The 21,855-nt window shown below is 33.1% G+C and overlaps 2 protein-coding genes across 8 annotated transcripts; one reads left to right on the forward strand and one right to left on the reverse strand.

The window, feature by feature from the left end:
* Nucleotides 1-515: 515 nt before the first annotated feature.
* Nucleotides 516-2,089, reverse strand: LOC102626723 (hypothetical protein). Its single transcript, XM_006464615.4, has 3 exons — nucleotides 1,921-2,089; nucleotides 1,728-1,782; nucleotides 516-931 (listed from the first exon to the last, which is right to left on the reverse strand). Exons 1-3 carry the CDS (start codon nucleotides 2,081-2,083, stop codon nucleotides 772-774), a joined length of 378 nt encoding a protein of 125 aa, XP_006464678.2. The 5' UTR covers nucleotides 2,084-2,089; the 3' UTR covers nucleotides 516-771.
* Nucleotides 2,090-9,487: 7,398 nt separating this feature from the next.
* Nucleotides 9,488-21,789, forward strand: LOC102625476 (myosin-2). 7 transcript variants are annotated; one of them, XM_006464614.4, is made up of 27 exons: nucleotides 9,488-9,873; nucleotides 10,167-10,253; nucleotides 10,346-11,053; nucleotides 11,841-11,942; nucleotides 12,043-12,186; nucleotides 12,292-12,442; nucleotides 12,563-12,590; nucleotides 12,749-12,917; nucleotides 13,086-13,149; nucleotides 13,286-13,299; nucleotides 13,397-13,481; nucleotides 14,220-14,323; nucleotides 14,421-14,559; nucleotides 15,990-16,108; nucleotides 16,250-16,402; nucleotides 16,477-16,566; nucleotides 16,822-16,899; nucleotides 17,181-17,339; nucleotides 17,764-17,964; nucleotides 18,302-18,507; nucleotides 18,595-18,730; nucleotides 19,340-19,469; nucleotides 19,738-19,851; nucleotides 19,945-20,057; nucleotides 20,515-20,727; nucleotides 20,912-20,960; nucleotides 21,045-21,789. In XM_006464614.4, exons 3-27 carry the CDS (start codon nucleotides 10,583-10,585, stop codon nucleotides 21,392-21,394), a joined length of 3,582 nt encoding a protein of 1,193 aa, XP_006464677.1. In that variant the 5' UTR covers nucleotides 9,488-9,873; nucleotides 10,167-10,253; nucleotides 10,346-10,582; the 3' UTR covers nucleotides 21,395-21,789. The 7 variants fall into 7 exon arrangements, with proteins under 7 accessions (XP_006464677.1, XP_006464672.1, XP_015383356.1 ...); XM_006464609.4 differs by having other exon boundaries at nucleotides 9,489-9,873; nucleotides 20,912-21,789; XM_015527870.3 differs by having other exon boundaries at nucleotides 9,489-9,873; nucleotides 10,529-11,053; nucleotides 20,912-21,789.
* Nucleotides 21,790-21,855: the final 66 nt, after the last annotated feature.

The raw sequence follows: 21,855 nt of genomic DNA on the forward strand, positions 1-21,855 counted from the left end.
AGAATGGATGTAAAATATTTAATGGGGTGGGGAATAAGGTAGGCCTCCCCACCTCTACCCCACCCCCGTTGCCATCCCTAATGGAAGAGAAATTTTAATTTTTTTTTAATACATTTACAAATTCCTTTTGAGGTATACAATTGATTCAGTGGGTTGTGTATTGTCTAATTGAACAAAAATTATATTAGATGTCATTGATTTTGTCAACAACAGAAAGAGCAGAATAGAGACCCAGTGGATAATTTCAGAAGTGCGGAGCAAAATGAAGGACTTTCATGCTGTCCTCCAGCATACTCCAAGATCTTGTAAAGTCATCGCTCATTCTTTATCTAAGCTAGATTTAGAAAGTTGTGAAACTGTTATTTAGGTAGGCACATATCCTTCAGAAATTATGTACTTATTCAACTCTTTGAATGAATGATTTTCTTTCTTTAAAAAAATATATATATTCTGTTGAATAAACCCAACCTAATGCCAAAATCTGTTCAGTCCAGCCTCCAGCCCAAACTAAAAAGTTCACTGGCAAATAGCTTCATTTTACGGAGCTAACCTAATTAAAATGTAAACAAGAATTGAAATATAAGACCAACTTGCAGAATTCTGCTCTGCAATACAAGAAAATAGAGCACCAATAGATGTAGACTGAGCACCCGGCACAATGAACTCAAAAACACATTTTAACCCTAAATGATTTGCTTTCTTTCGTCTTACAAATAATTAGAGTATCTATACAAACTCAGCTCTTTGAATATTGAATCTGATCTTCACAAGTCAGTCATATAGTGATTTAGCGGACTGAACACTCAACGATCTGCTTTCGTTCTTCAAAGATTTCTCAATATACTTCTCATTTGTGGATATAGCTTTTTCTATGGTTTTCTTCTTTCGAACATTTTTTGATCTCTTCATTGGTCTTCCCTTCTTAGTCTTACTGTTCCAATAAAGAAAAAGGATCAAATTAGAGGATCAAAAGAAAAGAATGATTTAAAATTGCAGTAAGATAAATTGTATATTGACATTAATAATCAGAAGTGTTCAAGTTACCTTTCTTACACATCAAACAAAGAGGTTAAATAGATAGGTCAAAGTAAAACTCACCAGCCACCACCAATAAAGAGCATGAGTTGTAAGAGTATGACAATGCAACAACAAAATAAATCTATGATGTTACTTAAGTCAGGGAATTGTTAGACTAGACACATACTAATCACTCGGCAGTGGATTCTATTCAAATCCACAAATTCTACATATTATTTTCCACATTCAAAGAATTTCCTCACATATATATAGCAGATTCTAGGCAACCCAAGTGCTTCAAATCTATGAATAAATTTCAAAAAAGATCTGCCATAAATAACTTCTATCATCCTTCATACAGACAAAATAGATAAACCATAATCATACTCGCACAAATATATTTACCAAGCAAATATTTTTATTCAACCTGACATATGCTGAAAAAATTACTCTATCGCAACTTTACCAAATTTCGTTTAACTATGTGATGGTCCCGTCAACCTTAACATAAACAATTCAAATAATTCAACACTTGATTTTGGGGTGGGTGGGGAATCTAACCAACTATCACTGAAATTGACAATCCACCCAAATGTGCCACAGAAAAAAAAATTAAAGTTGCAAAATTTTATGCAAATAAACAGAAAAAATTAAAAAATGCAACATGAATAAGCATAATCACATTCACGAATATATAATTTGATACTTACATATTTAGCATACCAGAAACTGGTTTTAGAGCTCCCGATTCTGAGGTGTCCATTGCTGCAATAAATATATAAAAATTCAAATTAAATACCCAAAAAAAGTGTAAATGAAAAGAGTGAAACAAAATAAAATCAAGAAGAATAAAATCCTATTTTAATTTGCCAAATTGAGAGAAGAGAAAAAAAATTTCGGTACCTTGAGGTATGTCGGAAACAGTCGGCTCTGTTACGTCCATCGAAACAGCGCCGCCTCGCTTCTTCTTGGCTCTGTTCTTTGCCATCGCTGAGATTGAGAGAGAATCGGAGAAATTTTCAATTGATTGCCAGACTATAAAACCTAAAACCCTAATTGAAAACATTGAATTGTCCTTCGCGTAAAAAAAAATGGGCCGGCCCGGGTTTTAGTTGTTCAAACAATTGGGCCAATTTCTTTTGCTCCACCTTTTATTGGGCTTTACATCTATTTCCATATTACATTCTGTTGATGCATCCCCTTTTTCTTTCCCCCCCCCCCCCCCCCTCTCTTTTTCATTTACAAAAACTTTAGAGAAAGCAAAATCGCTTTCTAAATTTTTGTCGTCTATAATGAAGCATAGCATTAGAACAAGTAGAAGATTTGATAAACCAAATAAACTACACCGTTTGTAAATATAAAATTTTTCTTTATAAGTATACTAATTGAAGTGTTTGATAAGCACTCATTGGCTAAGTGATTGTCATAAAATAATTAATATCAGATAAAGAGGTTTTGTTTAATTTTATAAGTATATTAATTGAAGTGTTTGATAAGCACTCATTGGCTGAGTGATTGTCATTTCCTCTTTAAGTGAAATGTTTCAATTCTTGGTGGACATATGAGAGTATGCCTTTCCCACCAATATTTAGAGTAGAGACAATCTATTTGCTCATAATTATTCGAGCCACATATAATTAAACTTAATCTAGATGCTATGGCTAGTTAGCTACCTTGCTAGGTGAAATTACACTACAACATTTGTACATTGCAATAGTTACAATTTTTTGGTTATAGATCACAATTTTTTTTTTTTTGGGTTATTTGCCACGAGTTTATTATTACGTATGTGAATTTATATTTGAATTTGAGATGGGTAGCGCAAAACTTAGAAAATGTAACCTACAAAATTAGAAAATGTGACAAAAAAGAAAATTGTGATTAATAAATCGAAATTTATGCCGATTGTAACCCATAGAACAACAGATAAACACTTGCCGGAATTATATGCGTTCTTATGCCGCATTACCAATTGAAAGAGTATGGTTGTGCTGTGTGCATGTGATGGTGACGAAAATGGGACATCTCATACTTTTTGAAACCAAGGCCCAGCATGGATTGGGTGGGTCTGGTAGCTTACCAAAACATTCACTGCAATGAGCTAGTTCCAATTAGAAATGACCAAAGCCACTAGGATTTACAACTCAAACTTCACAATTGTGAGGTCATGAGTTCGAGCTCCTACAATGTATTGTAGGGGTTTAATTTTATTCTCTAATTTGAGTTAAACTAATCTTCTCCTTTTCAAAATGTAACTGGAGTAGACTTCTCTCGAATATTACAGAGGGTAAAAATCTGAACGGTATTTTATAAGAATTGATGTAAACTAGTCTCAGTAATAATTTGATTTGTAAATATCAATTAAAAAAATTAAAAATTACCAGTTATATTTGAGCCTAATCTAACATTGTATTTTCGTTCTTATAATGCTGTATTATTGGTTGTTTTTATCCCATAATGAAAGGTTTATTTTCTGAAAAAAAAACTGTAAATGACTAAAGCAACATGAGTGATTGTGTGAACATGAAAGGCATTATGGCTGTGCATGGAAAACAGCCACTTGCAATATCATTAGTAGACAAACTAAACAACTAGCCAGCTTGGAATTTTCTCTTTGACAATCAACAACTGCATCTTTAGTTGGCCCCAATGATTATTCGTTAGGTGCGTTCATTATCATCTTCATTTTTGTACTACCTCTTTGATAAAATATACTCATTAACTACGTATGTATTAGCGTATCAAAAAATTTTACCCGTTGAAGAAATACATTGTATTGTGATTGGGTTTACCAAAAAGATGACATAGAAAACACAAAATAAATAAACAAATACCAGTAGATCAAGAGACAAGAATCATTTTTTAACTTGGCAGCTACTCAACTGAGGCAGCAAAGTAATGAATGAGGGTAGAAATTTTTTTAAGCAACTTTAGGACCAATTGTAGGTAAAGATCCCTAATTCCCTATTCTTTTAAGGGGCACTGCCCCACGAATTGTCAGAGAATTTCATCTTCCCCAATAATGATGTTAAAAGATTTAAAGCTTGCACCAAGCACATGACTGAAAAAGAAAGAGGAAAAAGAGGCATGAGCGCTGAGACATCCATCGACAGTCTTCATACAATTTAGCTTTAGTAGTCCAAGTATTGTTCACATCAGCTAAAAAAAATACAACATAGCACTGGGTCCATACTCCACAGGCAATACTGCAAAAGCAAAAAACAACTGCATGCCGTATAAGTTATCAACTTTTCTGAAACACGTCTTGTTCTAATGGCAAAATTCAAGCCCTGGCTTTAGATTTTAGGGAGTGCGTGAACTAAAAAGCACTTATTCAATTGGTTTGTTTATTCTAAAAGCAGCTTTGATTGTCAGATTACAACAAAAATATGCATTACTATTCATTGTAATATTCTTAAGTGGTAATTGAATCAGAATATGGTGAACATGCAGTAATGATTGGAGATATTAAAGCTGAAAAGGCAAATAATTTGTGTTAAAGTTTTAATTAGCTTAGTCTTATGGTTGGTGAAATATAATGATAGTATCATATTGATATTGTTGACAAGCTTATTGGTGCATTTTAATGGGGGGTAATGGGTTCCCATTTGGGAGACATCATTATGAATCTGCTCACTAATTATACTAGAAAGTTGTTACTAATCCAGAGTTCTTCTTGAAATTATACAGGGGCTTGGCAAGTTGACAAGATTTTGGAACTTCCACATCATTGGTAATATATAAAAGCTTGCATTTGCACACATGAATGAGCGCCATATCTGCAGCAATGATCTGCATAAATACAACTTTAGCTAAATAAAGTGGTCAAAAACAAAATAATAATAATAAAGGCAATTGCATTAGAGAGGAATTTGAGGCCAAAAGGGAGGTCATATTTAGATTTTTTTTTTTTAATGTAGAAAGCATTTATGTTTGGGATCTAACTAATTACAGTACTCTTAGGATACTGTGTGGACAGTTTAAACACTATTTTTTTTTTATGGTAAAACTGGGTATTTTATTTCAGAAATCAACTTAAAAATAACATTCTAAAAAATTTAGGTAATCGTGCAACCAACTTAATGAATCAGGACATTAAATAGCAAATTTAGCTAATACATCAGTCACATGATTACAACATCTAGAAATTTACCAAAGTTAGAAATTTTCCCTCACTAAAATTAGCATTTGAATCTATAAAATAATACAAAATAACTCTATATGTGTATACAAATTATTTAAATAAAATTTAATAAAATGTGATTAATTGATTGTTCAGATTGTGGAGTACAATATTTAATAATATTATATCCTTGTAGTTGTTCAAATTATCAATAACAATAGGCTTACAAATTTAAAAACAAAGTTTATCTCATTAGACGTGATAAATGATATGACACTATGTCATTAAGTTATATGATAATTAATTATTATGTCTTATCATCAAATTGATGAATTTAAAGTGGTAACTCATCACGAAGATCCAAACTTTATATTTAATTAACTAAAAAAAATTTGATAAAAAGCATACATTTGATTCAATTCCCCTCCTAGGGAGAATGTTGGATTTTGTCCGTTGGCACATGGGCTAGAACACTCCTATAATTGAGAGAGGCACTACATGTAAGTAAAATCCCGGATTATGCCATAGGCCTATAACCTATAATTAGACTATACCTAATTCACCATTTTGGTATTTTTTAGAAAAAAAATCAAAGACAACGATGGTACTAAAATGATTTTAAGCACACCTACGACATGGGATATGGAACTACATGTGATTAGTCCAACGTTCTAAAAGAATTAGCTTGAATTGAAGACTTTCACAGCCTAATAAAAATAGTATCTTCGAAGTTGAAAGAAACTTAACAAACTTCAAGAACGAACCTTTGCACAAGCACGGACTTGAAGTCTTGAACTGACAACGATAAATGAATTTAGCATACAATGAAAAACCCAACAAATACCATAAACCAAAACTCATCCAAACTCAACCACTTTATTATTTTTTTTTTTCTAACCACTAGCTCTGTTTTTTTCTCATTATAAAAAACATGAATAGAATTGAGTGTCCGGAATATTTGTCGAACACAACAATTACAAGAGGACAATAAATACATATGAATGCTTCCATTCAAACATGAATGGGGTTAGCAATGTCACGCACCAAACCAATTAAAAAGAGGACTTTTGGCGAAAAGAAATTGAAAAAGAACAAAACGTTAAGTTACAACATTTCAGCATTAGGTGGGCTTCTTTTTGCCCACTCTGCATTTTTTATTACAACTTTATATCTTTTTTATTTGTTGTTGACTTTGTCCATTCATTTTTCATTACCTGCCTTTTTCCCCCCCCTAATTAGCGGGGGCCACGTTACCGTTATGATTGATCCCCCCATTTGAATTATAAGTGCTGGTGCTACTGTTTGATTTGATTATCTCAAATGCCTGATCTACCCTTGCCTACTACATCCAATTGTTTGAAAAATTCTATGGTAAGTACAAACTAATTACTTCTGTTATTTCCAAGTACTTTCAACAGCAATGCTCTTCTCAACCGAAAAAAAAAAAAAAACAAAAAACCGTTATGCGATATCTATTACTAGAAGATGCATATAAAGCACTCTTAGGTAGTGTTTACTTTCTGGAGTGGGAGTGTGGAGTGTGGATTCCTCCCACTCCAGTGTTTACTTACCTTAAAAAAGGGGGGAGTGGGAGTGGAAATCCGTGGGTCCCACCTAATTTTGGAGTGGGGAGTGGGAATCCGTGGGTCCCACCTAATTTTGGAGTGGGGAGTGGGATTCCCACTCCCATGGGGAGAGGTGGGAGTGGGAATCCACTCCCCCTCTTCCTATTTTATCCTTATAATTAAAATAAATAAATAATATTTAATAAAATAAATAAATAAATAATATCATATTTAATAAAATAAATAATATCATATTTATTAAAAATAATAATTATATCATATTTATTAAAAATAATAATTATATCATATTTATTAAAAATAATAATTATATCATATTTATTAAAAATAATAATTATATCATATTTATTAAATATAATAATTATATCATATTTATTTTATTAAATTTAATAAAATAAAAATAAATAAATATTATATTTAAATTAATAATATTAAACATTAATTTTAATAAATATTATTTATTTATTTATTTAATAATAATAAATATTTTATTCTAAAAAAATATTAATTTTGTACTATAGTATCAATAATAATATTTCATTTGTGTTGCTATTATTAATAATTTTTATTCACATAATTTAAATTAAAATTAATAAAAAATTATGATTTACATAATTAAGAATATTAGTAATTATTATTAATTTATAAATATAATAAAATATTTATTTTATTTTTCAAATATATTTTTTTATTAATTTTTTAATTACAAATTATAATTCTGTACATAAGGATAAAATTGTAATTTAAAAAAATTTACTCCAAATCCAAGACAAAGTAAACAAATAATTGGGATTCTGATTGACAATCCATACTTTCATTTAGTCTAAGTAAACACCCTACTCCCACTCCCACTCCACACTCCTAATCCAAGGATTCCCACTCCTCAGGATTCCCACTCTAATCCAAAAAGTAAACGGAGCATTAATATAAACTTGATTTCTAGTCTATTTCGAGTCTATTTCATGTATTATAATTAAAACCTATTAAAAATTTACACAAGTAGAATGAAAAAATTTTACTCCCACGAAATATATAAAGGGGGTCTCTAATCCATTTTACACGATACACCTAAAAAAACTCTAAACTTTGACCTCAATAATGAGATACTTATCATTAAATTATGAAGTGGTTGGTATAAATATTTTTTGTTAAAAAAGAAAATTGAACTAATTGTTTTTAAAGTAAGTTGACTTTTTTTTTTGAATAGAAAGTAATTTGATTAGTAAAATTTATAAAACCCACTTGATATTTAGTTTACATTGAAGTTATTTTGAAAAAAAATTGTTAATTTTTAAATCAACAAATATTGCAACCACTCAAGATTTTTAAAGTGATAATTTATTGTTAATGGATTATAATTTATTATTCTTTGGTCAGACGCTCCAGTTTGAATAACAGACTAAAAAACTTATTTAAATTTACCCACCCCAATCTTTTAACAAACAAATAAATATATAAATAATAATATAATTTTGCTTCTAGTTATTTAAAGAACTTCCCTCCAATATTCAATATTGTCATATTGGATTGACAATATGTCACGTTCAACTTAGCTATTTTATTCTGTGATTTTGTCGTAGGTTCATTGTCAAGCACATAAATAATTTGAATGCAATAGTATTTTATTTTCAGATTCAATCAAGTCAAATTTTAAACACAATTGAAATCGAAAGAACAGCACCTCTCCTCCCTCGCCTTCAAACGACGACGCATTGTTCAGCTTGAGCCACCCTTATAGTATCATGAATAATTGAATATGCCCCTATCTAGGAATTATTTTACAAACATACCATTTCAGGCAACAAAAACATGAAACTCATAATACACAATGCAATTATTGAGAGGGACCGTGGGATCCTATGCCTTTAGGTCCATTCAAAATAGTGCGGTCCAATTTGGTTTTTAGGATTAACTCTTAATTAATAATGTAAAACATGGACCTAGATCTTGTTTTCTGAATCATCTATAATCTATTAATTGGGTTAATTGATTTATTTAACATGCGTTGAATATGTAATTTTTACTTTTCTAATTATGTAACAAATATATCAAAACCATAGTTTTCAATTAAGTAAATTGTAATTACAAAATACTAGAGGTACAAGTAAATTTATTTGTGTACAATATTTAGTTAAAATTTGAATTTGATAAATAAAATAGTTTTTTTTAATTACAGATGTTTAAGAGATTTTATCAACTCTGATTGAGTTGACAACAAAAATCTCAAAACTTCTATATGAAACAGATTATTATTGCGACTGTTTCAACAAAATATATACTAATTTATTGCACTTCTAAAACAAGGATGCAAAGCTAATTTTTGATTTGCAAAGTTTAAGAAAACGTAATTTATCAATTACCAAGAATAATCATGAAAATAAAGGAATACGGATGGTATGACAATGAATAATAAACATTTATCCTATTATATTTTTATAACCCAACTATCATTTTAATTTGTCTTCCTTTTAACTCATTGATCTTTGTCCTTGTAACATCTTAAAAAAGTAAGTATTATGAACTTTAATAATTTATTAAATTTTTTTCCTATTTATAAATTAATTAAATTTGGTAAATACATCCACTACAAAATAAGGTAGATATATATTACGAAAAATGGTAAATATATTTACGAGGGTTATAATGGGAATTTAACCAAAAAATTCGGGTACACGTACGCAAATACCAAAACGGTAATTTCATGCAAAACCCGGCCCCTTAATTGAAGCTCGTAGCTTTGCTTTGCATGTTCCAAGAAGTGATTTCTGTTCCGCTGTTCTGCAATCTGTTACTTCTTAATCAGAGACCCCTGTCTTCCTTTGTTTTGTTTCCAAAAAACAATACTTTTTTGATTTTATTTTATCCATTTTATAATTATAAAAACATTTCCCATTTCCTTATTTTAAAATTCTTCGTCAGATCTAAACCGTTTCACAAGAAATCAACGTTGGGCTGAGCCCCCACTACCCACCTGGAAAAAAAATTCAAATTTCTTGCAGAAGCTTAAAGCAACAACAATTACAATAACGGCAACACGAAAAAGAGAAAAAAAGAAAAGAAAAAAGAAAAACACCGGTAATATCGACACAAGCAAGTTAATTGCCAATAATTTTTGTGTTTTTGGAAAACAAGAGAAAACGGACCGCAAAGGTTAGTTTCAGTTTCCGGTTTCGCTTTCATAATCTGTTCTGGTTTTTGTCAAACAAACTTAATCTCTTTGGTCACTCTTTATCTTCGTAATTTTCGTAATTTTTTTAGTGAAACAAGCCTCGTTTTGGCAAATTTTCAGTTTAACCGTTTTGATTTTTTGATTTTTTGCAACAAGAAAAGCAAAACCGTTTTTTCTGCTTCCTCCATTTTTGTGTGTGCGTGTTCTTTGTTATCTTATTATCAAATTTCAATAAATTAGTCCTAAATTTTTACCTATTCTGAATCTTAATTAGGGTTTTGAGCTCAGTTTTCGGCAATGCAACGTGAGTTTTGAGTATTATTGGAGAAAACGAGTGGCAATTTGCGAAATTGTGAACAAAGTAAGGGGTTTTGAGCTCCTTTTTTTTTTTTTTTTAAATGAAGGCACCACAATGTTTTGAACCGAATTAGGATTTTATACCTCTGTTTTCAGCTGCACAGCTATGACAATACGAGAAAATTGAATCTGCTGGGAGAATTTGAGTGTTGAAGTTGAAGTATTTTGATCCATACTAGGGTTTTTGAGCACTGATGAAATAATAATCGAGACAATTAGCTTGTGTTTGAGAGTTATAATGCAATAACAGAACTCACTCATTGAGTTCTTGTGAAATAGACAGATCATATTTTGAAGACTGATTTGGAGGCATAGATTACAGAAGGTTTAGCAATGATGTTATCAGCGTCACCGTCAATGGTGGCTCGGAGTTCATTAGAAGAGATGCTGGAATCCTTAAGGAGACGGGACGAGTGTGAGAGGCCTAAGGACCTGCCTCCAGCCTTGCCAGCGAGGCCCACATCAAGGGCAAGGCTGCCTTCGGCAAGAAAATCACTGCCCACTGACTTTAAGGTTGGGGAAGAAAATGGGGTGAAAGCCAGCATGGAAAGTGCTGAGAAGAGGAGTAGTTTGAATGGAAAGGAAGATGGAAAGAGAAAAGAGAAGGAGTGGGGAGCTAAGAGGAATAATAGCTTTGGGAGCAAGAAATTAAGGAAAGAACAAACAGTTGTGGATTTACCGTACGATGGTGGTGTGATGTTGGATGAAGAGAAGGTAAATGAGGTTCTGGAAGTAAATGAAATGAAGTCAGCCAAGAGTGGAGAAGTGGAGTGGGAAGATAACCTTGGGTATTTCATCAAGAAGGTCATTTTTTTTCTTGCTGTTACAATTGTGCTGTTTATTTTGTCACTCTTAAATTTTTACTTTTGTTGTTAATTGAATGATTTCTTGGTTTCTCTTTTTGTTTCTTAGTGGTGGCAATGAATTTTGTGTGTTAAATGAAATTTTGGAGTTATTACATAGACTTTTTCCATTAGTTAACGTGACTGATTTTATTGGGTAAAATGAAGGTTTTAGAGAGCTTCTGCAAGCTTTTAAAAATTGGGTATTTTACCAAGGGGTAACTGAGAGTAAAACAAAATTTTGTTCATTTTATATTTTGCTGGCTTTTTGGTTATTTTGTTAATTTTGGCTATGTTAGAGTGGGTTTGAAGTTGTGCTAGTGCATATAGACGGGTTTGAACTCTTGTAATTGGTTTTATTTTCACATTTCATGTGTGAATTTGAACTTATGAGCTTTAGAAGGCTTTTCAATGCTTGATTTATTTTTATGAATTATTGAGCATTGTAACTTAATCTTGGGAGGGTTTTTAGCTCTGTAACTTATATTGGACCAAGAGAATTTTTGTTCTATATATATGCATGTGATCGGTTTTGTTTCTTTTTGTATTAGGAAGCAGAAAATGTGACCTTAAAAAATGGGTAGGACATTGGTAATTGCTGAAAAATTGGATCGTTGCTATTGATTTCTACCACTAGTTTTATTCTGTGGTCGGATATAAGTTAGGAGTTGATAGTTTATGTTTGATATAGTTTGTCACCGTAAGCTGTAAACTTTGTTTTCTAAATGATGATTTTGAATTTTGTTTAGAAACTGCGTGTTTGGTGTCGACTTGAGGATGGAAAGTGGGAATCTGGAATGATACAGTCCACTTCAGGGGATGAAGCATTTGTTTTGCTCTCCAATGGAAATGTAAGTTCATAAGTTTTGAAGGTCTCTAAAAGCCATACAAAATTCTCATTTGCTTTAGTTGGTGAGTTGTGCCTGCATTTATCTTTCATAAATACCATAGGTTGTGAAAGTGTCCACCGGAGAACTCTTACCTGCAAACCCAGATATCCTTGAGGGTGTGGATGACCTTATACAGCTTAGTTATTTGAATGAACCATCGGTTCTTAACAATATTCAATACAGATATTCTCGGGATATGATATATGTAAGTTCACAATCAACCTCTTGCTCCTGCAGATCATAAATGTTGGCTGGATCTTCTTCTTCCTTCGGCTTTCCTTTTACATTTTTCTTGTCTTTCTTTGTGAAGAGTAAAGCAGGGCCAGTTCTGATTGCAGTCAATCCTTTCAAAGCCGTCCCAATTTATGGAAATAAATTCATCACGGCTTATAGACAGAAAGTAATGGACAGCCCTCATGTTTATGCCATAGCAGACACTGCTTATAATGAAATGATGGGAGGTTAGAGACTTTCTCTTTTCCTTTTCTGTTTCTGTATTTTTCTAATACATTTTATTGAAGATTTTCAAGTTTTCCTCGTGGCCAAGTGTAAATTACAAACATCCTTTAATTTATTTGCAGATGGTGTAAATCAATCCATAATCATAAGGTTAGTTTGGACAATTTCTTTCTTTCTTCTTGGACACCCTCCTTGGTTTACATTTCTGATGCTCTTGTATGTTGGATCATAAGCTTTCCATCAATGGTTTACATAAAGTCAGAATACTTCTGTGATAAGAAGAATCGTTTTTTAACATTGTTTTACAGTGGAGAAAGTGGAGCTGGAAAAACAGAGACTGCAAAATTTGCAATGCAGTACTTGGCTGCTCTTGGTGGTGGCAGTGAAGGGATAGAGTACGAAATCCTTCAGACGAATCATATACTTGAAGCATTTGGGAATGCGAAAACATCTAGGAATGACAATTCAAGCCGATTTGTAAGTTCTATTTTTTTTTTCCTGCTTATCTTTGCTGCAAAGCACCCATAAGTTTATCATGTTTTATAGCTCAAATCATCCACAAATATCCCAAACGGTCCAGTCCATAATTGAATTTGTCCTAAAATTTTTACTGCTCTGTTTTCTCATTTATCTGAATGGATCCAGGGGAAATTGATTGAGATTCACTTTAGCGCCTTTGGGAAGATATGCGGTGCGAAAATCCAGACATGTAAGGGTGTTTAAATTGAATAACTGTTGTAATGCTTAACTAATTTATATTATTTTTTGACTGCGTTAACTGACTTGACTCACTGTCACAATTCACGGCCATGACAACTTCAATTCGCAATGATTATTGTGGATAGTTCTGCTGGAAAAGGTACCTTGTTGCCCCATCTGAACTTTAGCAAGGAACTTGAGTTATTATCGTTATTATCTTGTGCTAACTTCTAAAATGGTCATGTCACTTTGAGCAGTCAAGGGTAGTTCAGTTAGCCGCTGGTGAAAGGTCATACCACATCTTTTATCAACTTTGTGCTGGTGCTCCATCATTTCTGAAAGGTATCATGTTTTCATTATTCAAACTATGCAAGTTTTTCAATGGTTTGTCACTGTGTTTAGGGTGATGAATGCCTGATGTTTTCATGTTTTCCTTGCGTTATATGAAAAATAGCTGCATCAGTTGTGTCCATGGATGTAGGAAGCCCCTATTCTTTATGCAGTGTGGTATTCCTTCTCCCTAAGGTTTAGGATAGTTATTTCAGTGGAGCTTTTGGAATCTCCATGCCTATAACAATTACTTTTGCTATTTGTTAGTTGGCTTGCTATCAAGTGGTTGGAAATTGTTTCATATTGTATTGCACTTGGAATTTTGATAAAATACTTTGTAAAGTCACCCTTTGCATAATCGAAAATGTTGAATTAGTCACTGTTGTGATAAATAGATCCTTTTGGTGGGCAACTTAATCTTAGTTTTGCCTACATTAAGAGAGTGACCAGGTATTTCAGATGCAGTGGAGTGTAGCTTTTTCGATCTTCTTAATAATTTATTCTTTGTTGTAATGGTAGTTATTTTTAGTTATTTTTTTATCAGTGGCAGCTTTTTCTTGTGGACTTGTTCTGATATATGACTATTTAAACTGGGATTGTTTTGAATTTTATGACATACACATTTTAATGAGTGAGAACCATTGCATTGCTTTTCTAGTATGTATTTCCTTGTTTTCTACCATTGCATGTACTTTTTAAAATTGACTAATTCTCTAATACTTCCGAAATATGTCAATGGTTTCTTTGCAGAGAGACTGAACCTTAAAGTGGCTAATGACTACAACTACCTTAATCAGAGTGAATGCTTGACCATTGATGGTGTCGACGATGCTCAAAACTTTCATAATCTTATGGTAATTTAGTGTTTAGATATTGCTATCAACCTCCCCAAGTTCAAATCCTTCATTACTCAATTTACTTACTTTCTCGGTTAATTTTCCATTTCCACAGGAAGCCTTGGACATTGTTCTAATTCGGAAAGAAGATAGAGAGCAGACATTTGCTATGCTGGCGGCAGTGCTATGGCTGGGGAACATATCATTTCAAGTGATTGACAATGAAAATCATGTGGAGGTGATAGCTGATGAAGGTAAGATCTATTTGTTAGGCATTCTATTGGATTACTTTTTAGTAGAGGTCTCCTATATGATGCTTATCTATGACTGTTGATCACTATCTTTGATACTTAATAAATCGATGTATCTGATACTCTAATTTCTCATGTGGTCTCAGAAATGAAACCATTGAGCTCTGTGGCCAAAGGAGATTGTGTAGTGATTTCCTGAGCAGTGGTTGGAGTTTGAGTTGCATATTAGTGAATGCAATAGCTAACTATATCAATATCTGGTCACTTGTCTATAAAACTATAGTCATAGGCTAGCATCACTTCTGATTATTGAAATAGTAACTTTTGTTCTGATATAATTGCTCCTGAAGAAGACACATGTCCAAAAAGGGATGCCATGTAACTAAATTTAATCAGAAAAAGCATTTGCGAATTTTAATCAGGTTAGGCCTTCAGCTTAAACCTCGTTAAGTATTACCACTTTATGATGGTAACAAACCATTAGCATGGTCATCAACATATAAGACATGATGGAATGGGTTTTTATTTGCACTAGCAAAGCAATTAACTTTTCTAATGAATTCTCATTGAAGAGGTATTGGAATTGACGGTAGAAGTAAGCTAGTGTTATTTTTATTTTGTAATACCAGAATTAATCATAAAACCCTTCTTTTAGAAATGTAACTGGTTCCACTACCCTTTTAAATATTCATGTTCTATGGTTGTGGCATATTACCCCCAAATTTTCAATCCTAAAATACTGCCATAGTATGTTCTTTTGTTTACTCCTGAAGCATCTAGAGTTAGGATTTTTTTTTTTTTAAAAACAATGATTGTCATTGGCTAAAACCCCAACCCAGGAATACTCTTTTGTTTGGATTGTATCTTCTACTCACCCTTTTATCTGTTGGTTGGGATGCAGTTAATTTCTTGGGGGTAATGTTATATTGCTCATCTACCTTGGGCAGTAAAGTTCAAATAAAATCCATCATATACTGTTTTGCAAATGGCAGAAATCAGGATGCCTTTTTAAGTTTTGCTTTAGGAAGAAAGAAGTCTACTAGTTCTAATGCATCTTTGAGGGTAAACTGATTGTTTGCCACTGCTGAAAAATTATGAGATCAATCTGGTATCCAATTATGTGAATAACCTTTATTTACCTTTCTGCAATTAAGTGTTCTAATAAGCTTGGGTGTTTAAAGATGTATTTTTGTGAATGGTGTAATGTTGTATTTAATAGCTACAGACAAAGAGACAGATAATTTTGATTGATTGAAATATATCCAAGAATATACCTATTACATTATGCTTTGTCCAGTTATCACTGGTAAAGTATTGCCACTCCATTTTACTTGGAACTTTTGTTTCATTTTTCTCTGCATTTTTATTTGTGCTTATCCTGTAGTGTGTATATTTGTTCAACCCTAAGGCTTTGCGTATTTTCCTTCTGGTAGCTGTGACTACTGCTGCCATGCTGATGGGTTGCAGTTCTGATGAGTTGATGCTGGCTCTATCTACCCATAAAATCCAAGCTGGCAAGGATAGTATTGCTAAAAAATTAACATTGCAGCAGGTTTGTTAAGGACTCCATCATTAAATTTATCCCTTCTTCCATGCAATGGTTTGTCTTTGTGTGCTTTTGCACTCTTGTGTGCTTTTCATGCATTTATTATTAACTCACCTATTGTATTTCGATTGATTATCTTCCGTTCAGGCAATTGACAGCAGAGATGCATTGGCAAAATTCATATATGGGAGCTTGTTTGACTGGATTGTAGAACAGATTAACAAATCACTTGAAGTGGGAAAACAATGTACTGGGAGATCCATAAATATCCTTGATATTTATGGGTTTGAGTCATTTAAGGTACACAACTTGTGTTTGTTTGTTAGTGATTGTAAAGTTTTATCAATGGTAATGTTCTCATGTTCTAATTGCAGAAAAATAGCTTTGAGCAATTTTGTATAAATTATGCAAATGAGAGGCTTCAACAACATTTCAATAGACATCTATTTAAACTCGAGCAGGAGGTATGTACCTATACTCAAGCACAAAGCTGCTTTGGGCAATCTTTTTTGGCTTAATGGTGCAGAAGAAATCAAAAGACATATCTTCATAACCTATATAACCAAAATTCAGTCATTTCTGCATCGTTGCTGAACTTTTGCAATTAGTTTCCATAGTGATAGAAAAAAAATATATTTGTTAAACATATTTGAGTTGAAATCATTAAAAAGAAGTAAACGAATAATGAAACATTTCTTAAGAAAATATTTCTATTTCAGGAGTATGAATTGGATGGGGTTGATTGGACCAGAGTTGAATTTGAAGACAATGAAGAGTGCTTGAATTTAATTGAGAAGGTATTCATGACCTTATTTTGTCATCCATCTGTTTTTCAGCTCAAAATTAGCTTGGAGTTTCCTCATCTGTTTCTTTAAACTCTTTGTTTACCTTTATACACATGTTTATACTTATCTTCCTTGATATTGCTGTCACAATAGCTTCCAAAAATTAGATTGTCTGAGCTCCGGAACTTAGTGATTTCTTCGATTTGCATGCTTTAATTTTAAAATTAGAATTTTCGGAATATGGTTTCAGCTTTGTAACAGTTACTCTTTTGTTTATCTGGCATGCTATGCAGAAACCTTTGGGGGTACTTTCTCTACTGGATGAGGAATCAAATTTCCCCAAGGCCACTGATTTGACATTTGCCAATAAGCTTAAGCAGCACTTGGGTTCTAATTCTTGCTTTAAAGGAGAGAGAGGCCGAGCTTTCAGTATTCGGCATTATGCTGGAGAGGTCAGTTATTTCTGAATTTTCTTTAGGAATTTTACGAATTCAAGTTTCATAACACCAACAACTTTTCCTTTGTGAAGCTTCAATGATCATTTCTAATATGGTTAGTTGCACTTTTATTCGAATAATTACTGAAGGTTGTGCAGAGGCTAAATTTTTAAGTGCTTGATATTAGCGATAATTTTTGTTATTCTGTTTTGGTTTTTGCTTATCAGTACTTTCTGCATATAAATTTACTGTGCATCAAAAATTTCTGTAGAACATAAGTTAAACAGAGGCTTGGTGTTATATTTTGTTGAATATTTCTTTCTTGTTACAGCTAGTACAGCACTGTAGCTACCATTGAGAAGAGTATGGTGTTTATGAGATGATATTGTTTTTGGTCTTCTTTATTCATTTACAATATTAACATTTGCACTGTAATCAGGTTCCCTATGATACAAATGGATTTCTGGAAAAGAACCGAGATCCGCTTCAAATTGACATCATCCAACTCTTATCTTCATGTACTTGCCAAGTACTACAGTTATTTGCGTCCAAAATGCTTAAGCCATCACCGAAACCAGCTGCATCTTCTCAGCCGGGTGCATTGGACACCCAAAAGCAAAGTGTTGGTACAAAATTCAAGGTAAATATGCTTGATTATGATTTGATGCCGAACATGAGTATTTGCTTAAATCGGATACTGAAACTACAAAGCTTATTACATATCATGCAAATTGATGGGATGCTTTTGGAGAACCAACCATAAATTATGAAAATCACATTATATTTTGACGTGCAAAGAGCACAAGAGTTATTATTATTATTTTTTTTTCCAATTTTCATTGACCTAGTTCTGTGATTTTAATGTGTTTCATAAATTCTTCTTCATCTAAAGAAAGAAACATTTAAAGTCAGATAAAAGCTTCACATCCCTGAATCATGTTTTGTACAACCTTAAAGTGTCTCTTGCATGTTTGTAGGGTCAACTCTTCAAATTAATGCACCAGTTGGAGAACACAAGACCTCACTTTATTCGCTGCATAAAGCCAAATAGTAAGCAACTTCCTGGCATATATGAAGAAGACCTTGTTTTACAACAGTTCAGATGTTGTGGAGTTCTGGAGATAGTTAGAATTTCAAGATCAGGATATCCTACTCGAATGAGACATCAAGAGTTTGCGGGAAGGTATAGAATGTATCCTCTTCTAATCTTTTAGTTCTTTTTCTTACAAACCTTTGTTTACCCCTCTTATGAACCTGTCATACTTATTAGGTATGGAGTCCTGCTTTCGGAGAAACAATTATCTCAGGATCCATTAAGTATATCAGTGGCTGTTCTACAACAATTTAATGTTCTTCCTGAAATGTATCAAGTTGGTTATACCAAATTGTACCTTCGGTCAGGGCAGGTAGGCTTCTGTATTTTACAATAGTATTTTACATGTTACTATATCCTGTTGTAGGCAACTACCTATCGATTACATGCTATCCCAATCTATAGAAATTATAGTATTATATTTAGGATTATCAAATAAAACCTGAAAGAGAGTTCATCATATTAAATTATTTTTCAGTGGTTGTTTCACAAATATCTTAAAAATGAGAAGAAAATTAATTTTATTATTCTGTTAACTGCTGACAGTAGAGGTTCATTGGCAAAATTAATTTTTGATGGTTTGCTATTTAGCATATGAAATTGTAACTCAGAAGTATAAGATTTCTTAAATGTCTAAGAATTCCTCAAAATGAAGAATAAGAATACTAACTCTTTATTCTGTACTTATGATACTCACATATTTCCTCTCTTTGAGACCATTATATTTCTAATTTGGCACACACTTAACTGAGGAATCCTACAGATTTCAACATTTTATGGAGGATTGTGTAGCTTAATAGTTTTGACTACCTGCAGAGTTTTTCGAACTTCTAACTTAAATCATAATTTTCTTCTGATTGTGACTAAAACTATCTTGTTTAGTTGTTTCACTAATTCTTTTATGTCATGAATTGTTTGATAGCTTGCAGCGTTGGAGGATAGGAGAAAACAAGTATTGCAAGCCATAATTAGGCTTCAGAAATGTTTCCGTGGTTATCAGGCTCGTTCTCGTTTCCGTGAACTCTGCAACGGAGTAATAACATTACAATCATGTAATGTATTTCTCTTATTTGTCTCTATATATTCTTGATGTCACTTGCTCGTTTTATTCAATGGAGCAAAATTCCTCTGGGGTCCTTCAGTTTTGGTGTTTACTTGTGTTTGTGCTTTAAAGCACCAATGTTAGTTATTTTGGGGGCTCAAAGTCTAAGATTTATGAATCATACTTGATTTTTTTAAAACCTCCGAAGCCTGTCTCATTAAAAATGTTCCTGAGCTTTTTCATTCACCTATATGATGAAAGTTACCTCTACAATGTAGTTGCACGTGGTGAGAATACGAGGAGGCGACATGCTAGCTTGGGAAAGAGTTGTTCGGCTGTTGTTCCCGAAATTCGTGATGAGCAGCTGAGAGAGATCATATGTTTACAATCTGGTAGAAATTATGTTGTTGATTAGCCAACTTTGTGGTTTTCTAATGGCACACAGTTTCTTACTTTCTTTCTTTTTTCTTTTAATGTGCTTTCAGCAATCCGTGGGTGGTTGGTTCGGAAACAACTTAAGATGCATAAACTCAAACAATCAAACCCTGTGAACGCAAAAGTTAAACGAAGGTCTGGCAGGAAAAGTTCAGACATGAAGGTAATCTTATGATGCATGCATCTACTTGCCAGATCTTTTTCCCTTGTCCACTCTTTTTTCTGTTATTGCAATTAATTGTTAGTCTCTAGATTTTGTAGGCATAACTACGAGAATTCTTCCATCTGTTGTGGTTTATTCATGATTAATTTTTATGATAATTAACCTTTGTTTCCTGTCGAGTTATTTTGCATCTTTTTTATGTACATCAGACTGCCAAATTTGGGTGGTTCAGACTTGTCAGATTTTCACCATGGAAATGTCAAATGCTTGGGACCAAATTACAAAAATTGGGCTACCTTTTTATGCTATTGTGAATTTAATTTAAATTTTGCAATTATGGTAAACACTGCTGCATGCCTTTGTGAATGGATTATTAAGAATGTGTTTTCTTTTTCTATTCATAAATGTCTGTGAAAAGTCGAGCTCAAGACTAATAGGGTAGTCCTTGGCCGAGCAGGATGTTCCACAGGAGCAGGTTCAGGCCCTACCTACAGCTTTGGCTGAGCTTCAAAGGCGGGTTCTCAAGGCCGAAGCAACTTTGGGCCAAAAGGAAGAGGAGAATGCTGCATTGCGTGAGCAATTGCAACAGTATGATGCCAAGTGGTTGGAATACGAGGCAAAAATGAAATCAATGGAGGAGATGTGGCAAAAGCAGATGGCATCTTTGCAAGTGAGTTTTACATGTTTTTACACAGACATAATCATGGAATCCCTCTTAGGGATTTGTAAGGGAACCATATTGAATATGTGCACTATATTCACTATGCATGCATAGGCACATGAATGCTAACAAGATTTATGCACCATAAACGATTTAACTATGATGCTGAGTCTTAAATTTTATTTTGATGCAGATGAGTCTTGCTGCAGCCCGGAAAAGCCTTGCTTCTGACAACACTCCAGGTGAGCCCGGCAGACTTGATGCTTCTACATCTCCTCACCTTTATGATTCTGAGGATACAATGTCCATGGGATCTCGAACTCCAGGTGGAAGCACACCCATGAAATTTCTCAATATTGTGCCTGATGCTGGATCTGGTAGAGAGTCTAATGGCAGTTTGACTGCTGTAAACCATTTGACAAAGGAATTTGAGCAGCGGAGACAAAATTTTGATGATGATGCCAAGGCATTGATTGAGATCAAAACGACACAACCAGCTTCTACTGTGCATCCTGATGTAGAACTTCGGAAATTGAAAATGAGATTTGAGACATGGAAGAAAGACTACAAAACAAGACTAAGAGAGGCAAAGGTGAGGCTTAATAAACTTGGGCAGTCAGAAGTTGAGAAAACTCGTCGCAAATGGTGGGAGAAGATAAGCTCTAGGGTTCAATAGTATTCCAGTTTCAAGTTAGCACATCTCTTGGTGTTGAGATAACAATGGCGAAAGGAACTTGAGGAATATAGTAGAGGAAAATATTTCTATTACTCTTCCCTGTTTCGGTCCTCAGGTGACTTTGCCTTATATCTCAGTGGCTGTAGTTAGGGTTGTTAATATGGTGTGAGGGTAGATAAAGAGGGAATTGTGTTTGTATATCTACCAATTTTTGTTACTTTGGTGGAATGACCAATGAGCGTGTGTATAGCCAGATAGGGATTCAATTAGAGATTCAGTCCTCTTTTTTCCATTATTTATGTAGTTTGTGTATATTCTGTTGTCGTTGATGTAATGCCAAAATTTGTAGTCGCAAGCACACCAAATGTGGAAAGTAAAATGTTAATATTGCCTCATCTAGCTGTCCATAATGTTCATGTTCCCTTGGAATTTGTTAACTTTTTCGTTGATGTGTGCTATGC

The sequence above is a fragment of the Citrus sinensis genome, chromosome 9 (genome assembly GCF_022201045.2).
Source record: "Citrus sinensis cultivar Valencia sweet orange chromosome 9, DVS_A1.0, whole genome shotgun sequence".
Taxonomy (NCBI): domain Eukaryota; kingdom Viridiplantae; phylum Streptophyta; class Magnoliopsida; order Sapindales; family Rutaceae; genus Citrus; species Citrus sinensis.

Excerpts from the sequence above, each read along its gene's own strand:
- LOC102626723 (XM_006464615.4), bottom strand. The coding sequence starts at position 2,083 with ATGTTTTCAATTAGGGTTTTAGGTTTTATAGTCTGGCAATCAATTGAA. Across the intron at positions 1,783-1,920 it reads TGTTTCCGACATACCTCAAG|CAATGGACACCTCAGAATCG; the intron begins GTACCGAAATTT and ends TATTTATTGCAG. Across the intron at positions 932-1,727 it reads GTTTCTGGTATGCTAAATAT|TAAGACTAAGAAGGGAAGAC; the intron begins GTAAGTATCAAA and ends TTATTGGAACAG.
- LOC102625476 (XM_006464609.4), top strand. The coding sequence starts at position 10,583 with ATGATGTTATCAGCGTCACCGTCAATGGTGGCTCGGAGTTCATTAGAA. Across the intron at positions 14,324-14,420 it reads AAAACTTTCATAATCTTATG|GAAGCCTTGGACATTGTTCT; the intron begins GTAATTTAGTGT and ends CCATTTCCACAG. Across the intron at positions 19,470-19,737 it reads AGTAATAACATTACAATCAT|TTGCACGTGGTGAGAATACG; the intron begins GTAATGTATTTC and ends TCTACAATGTAG.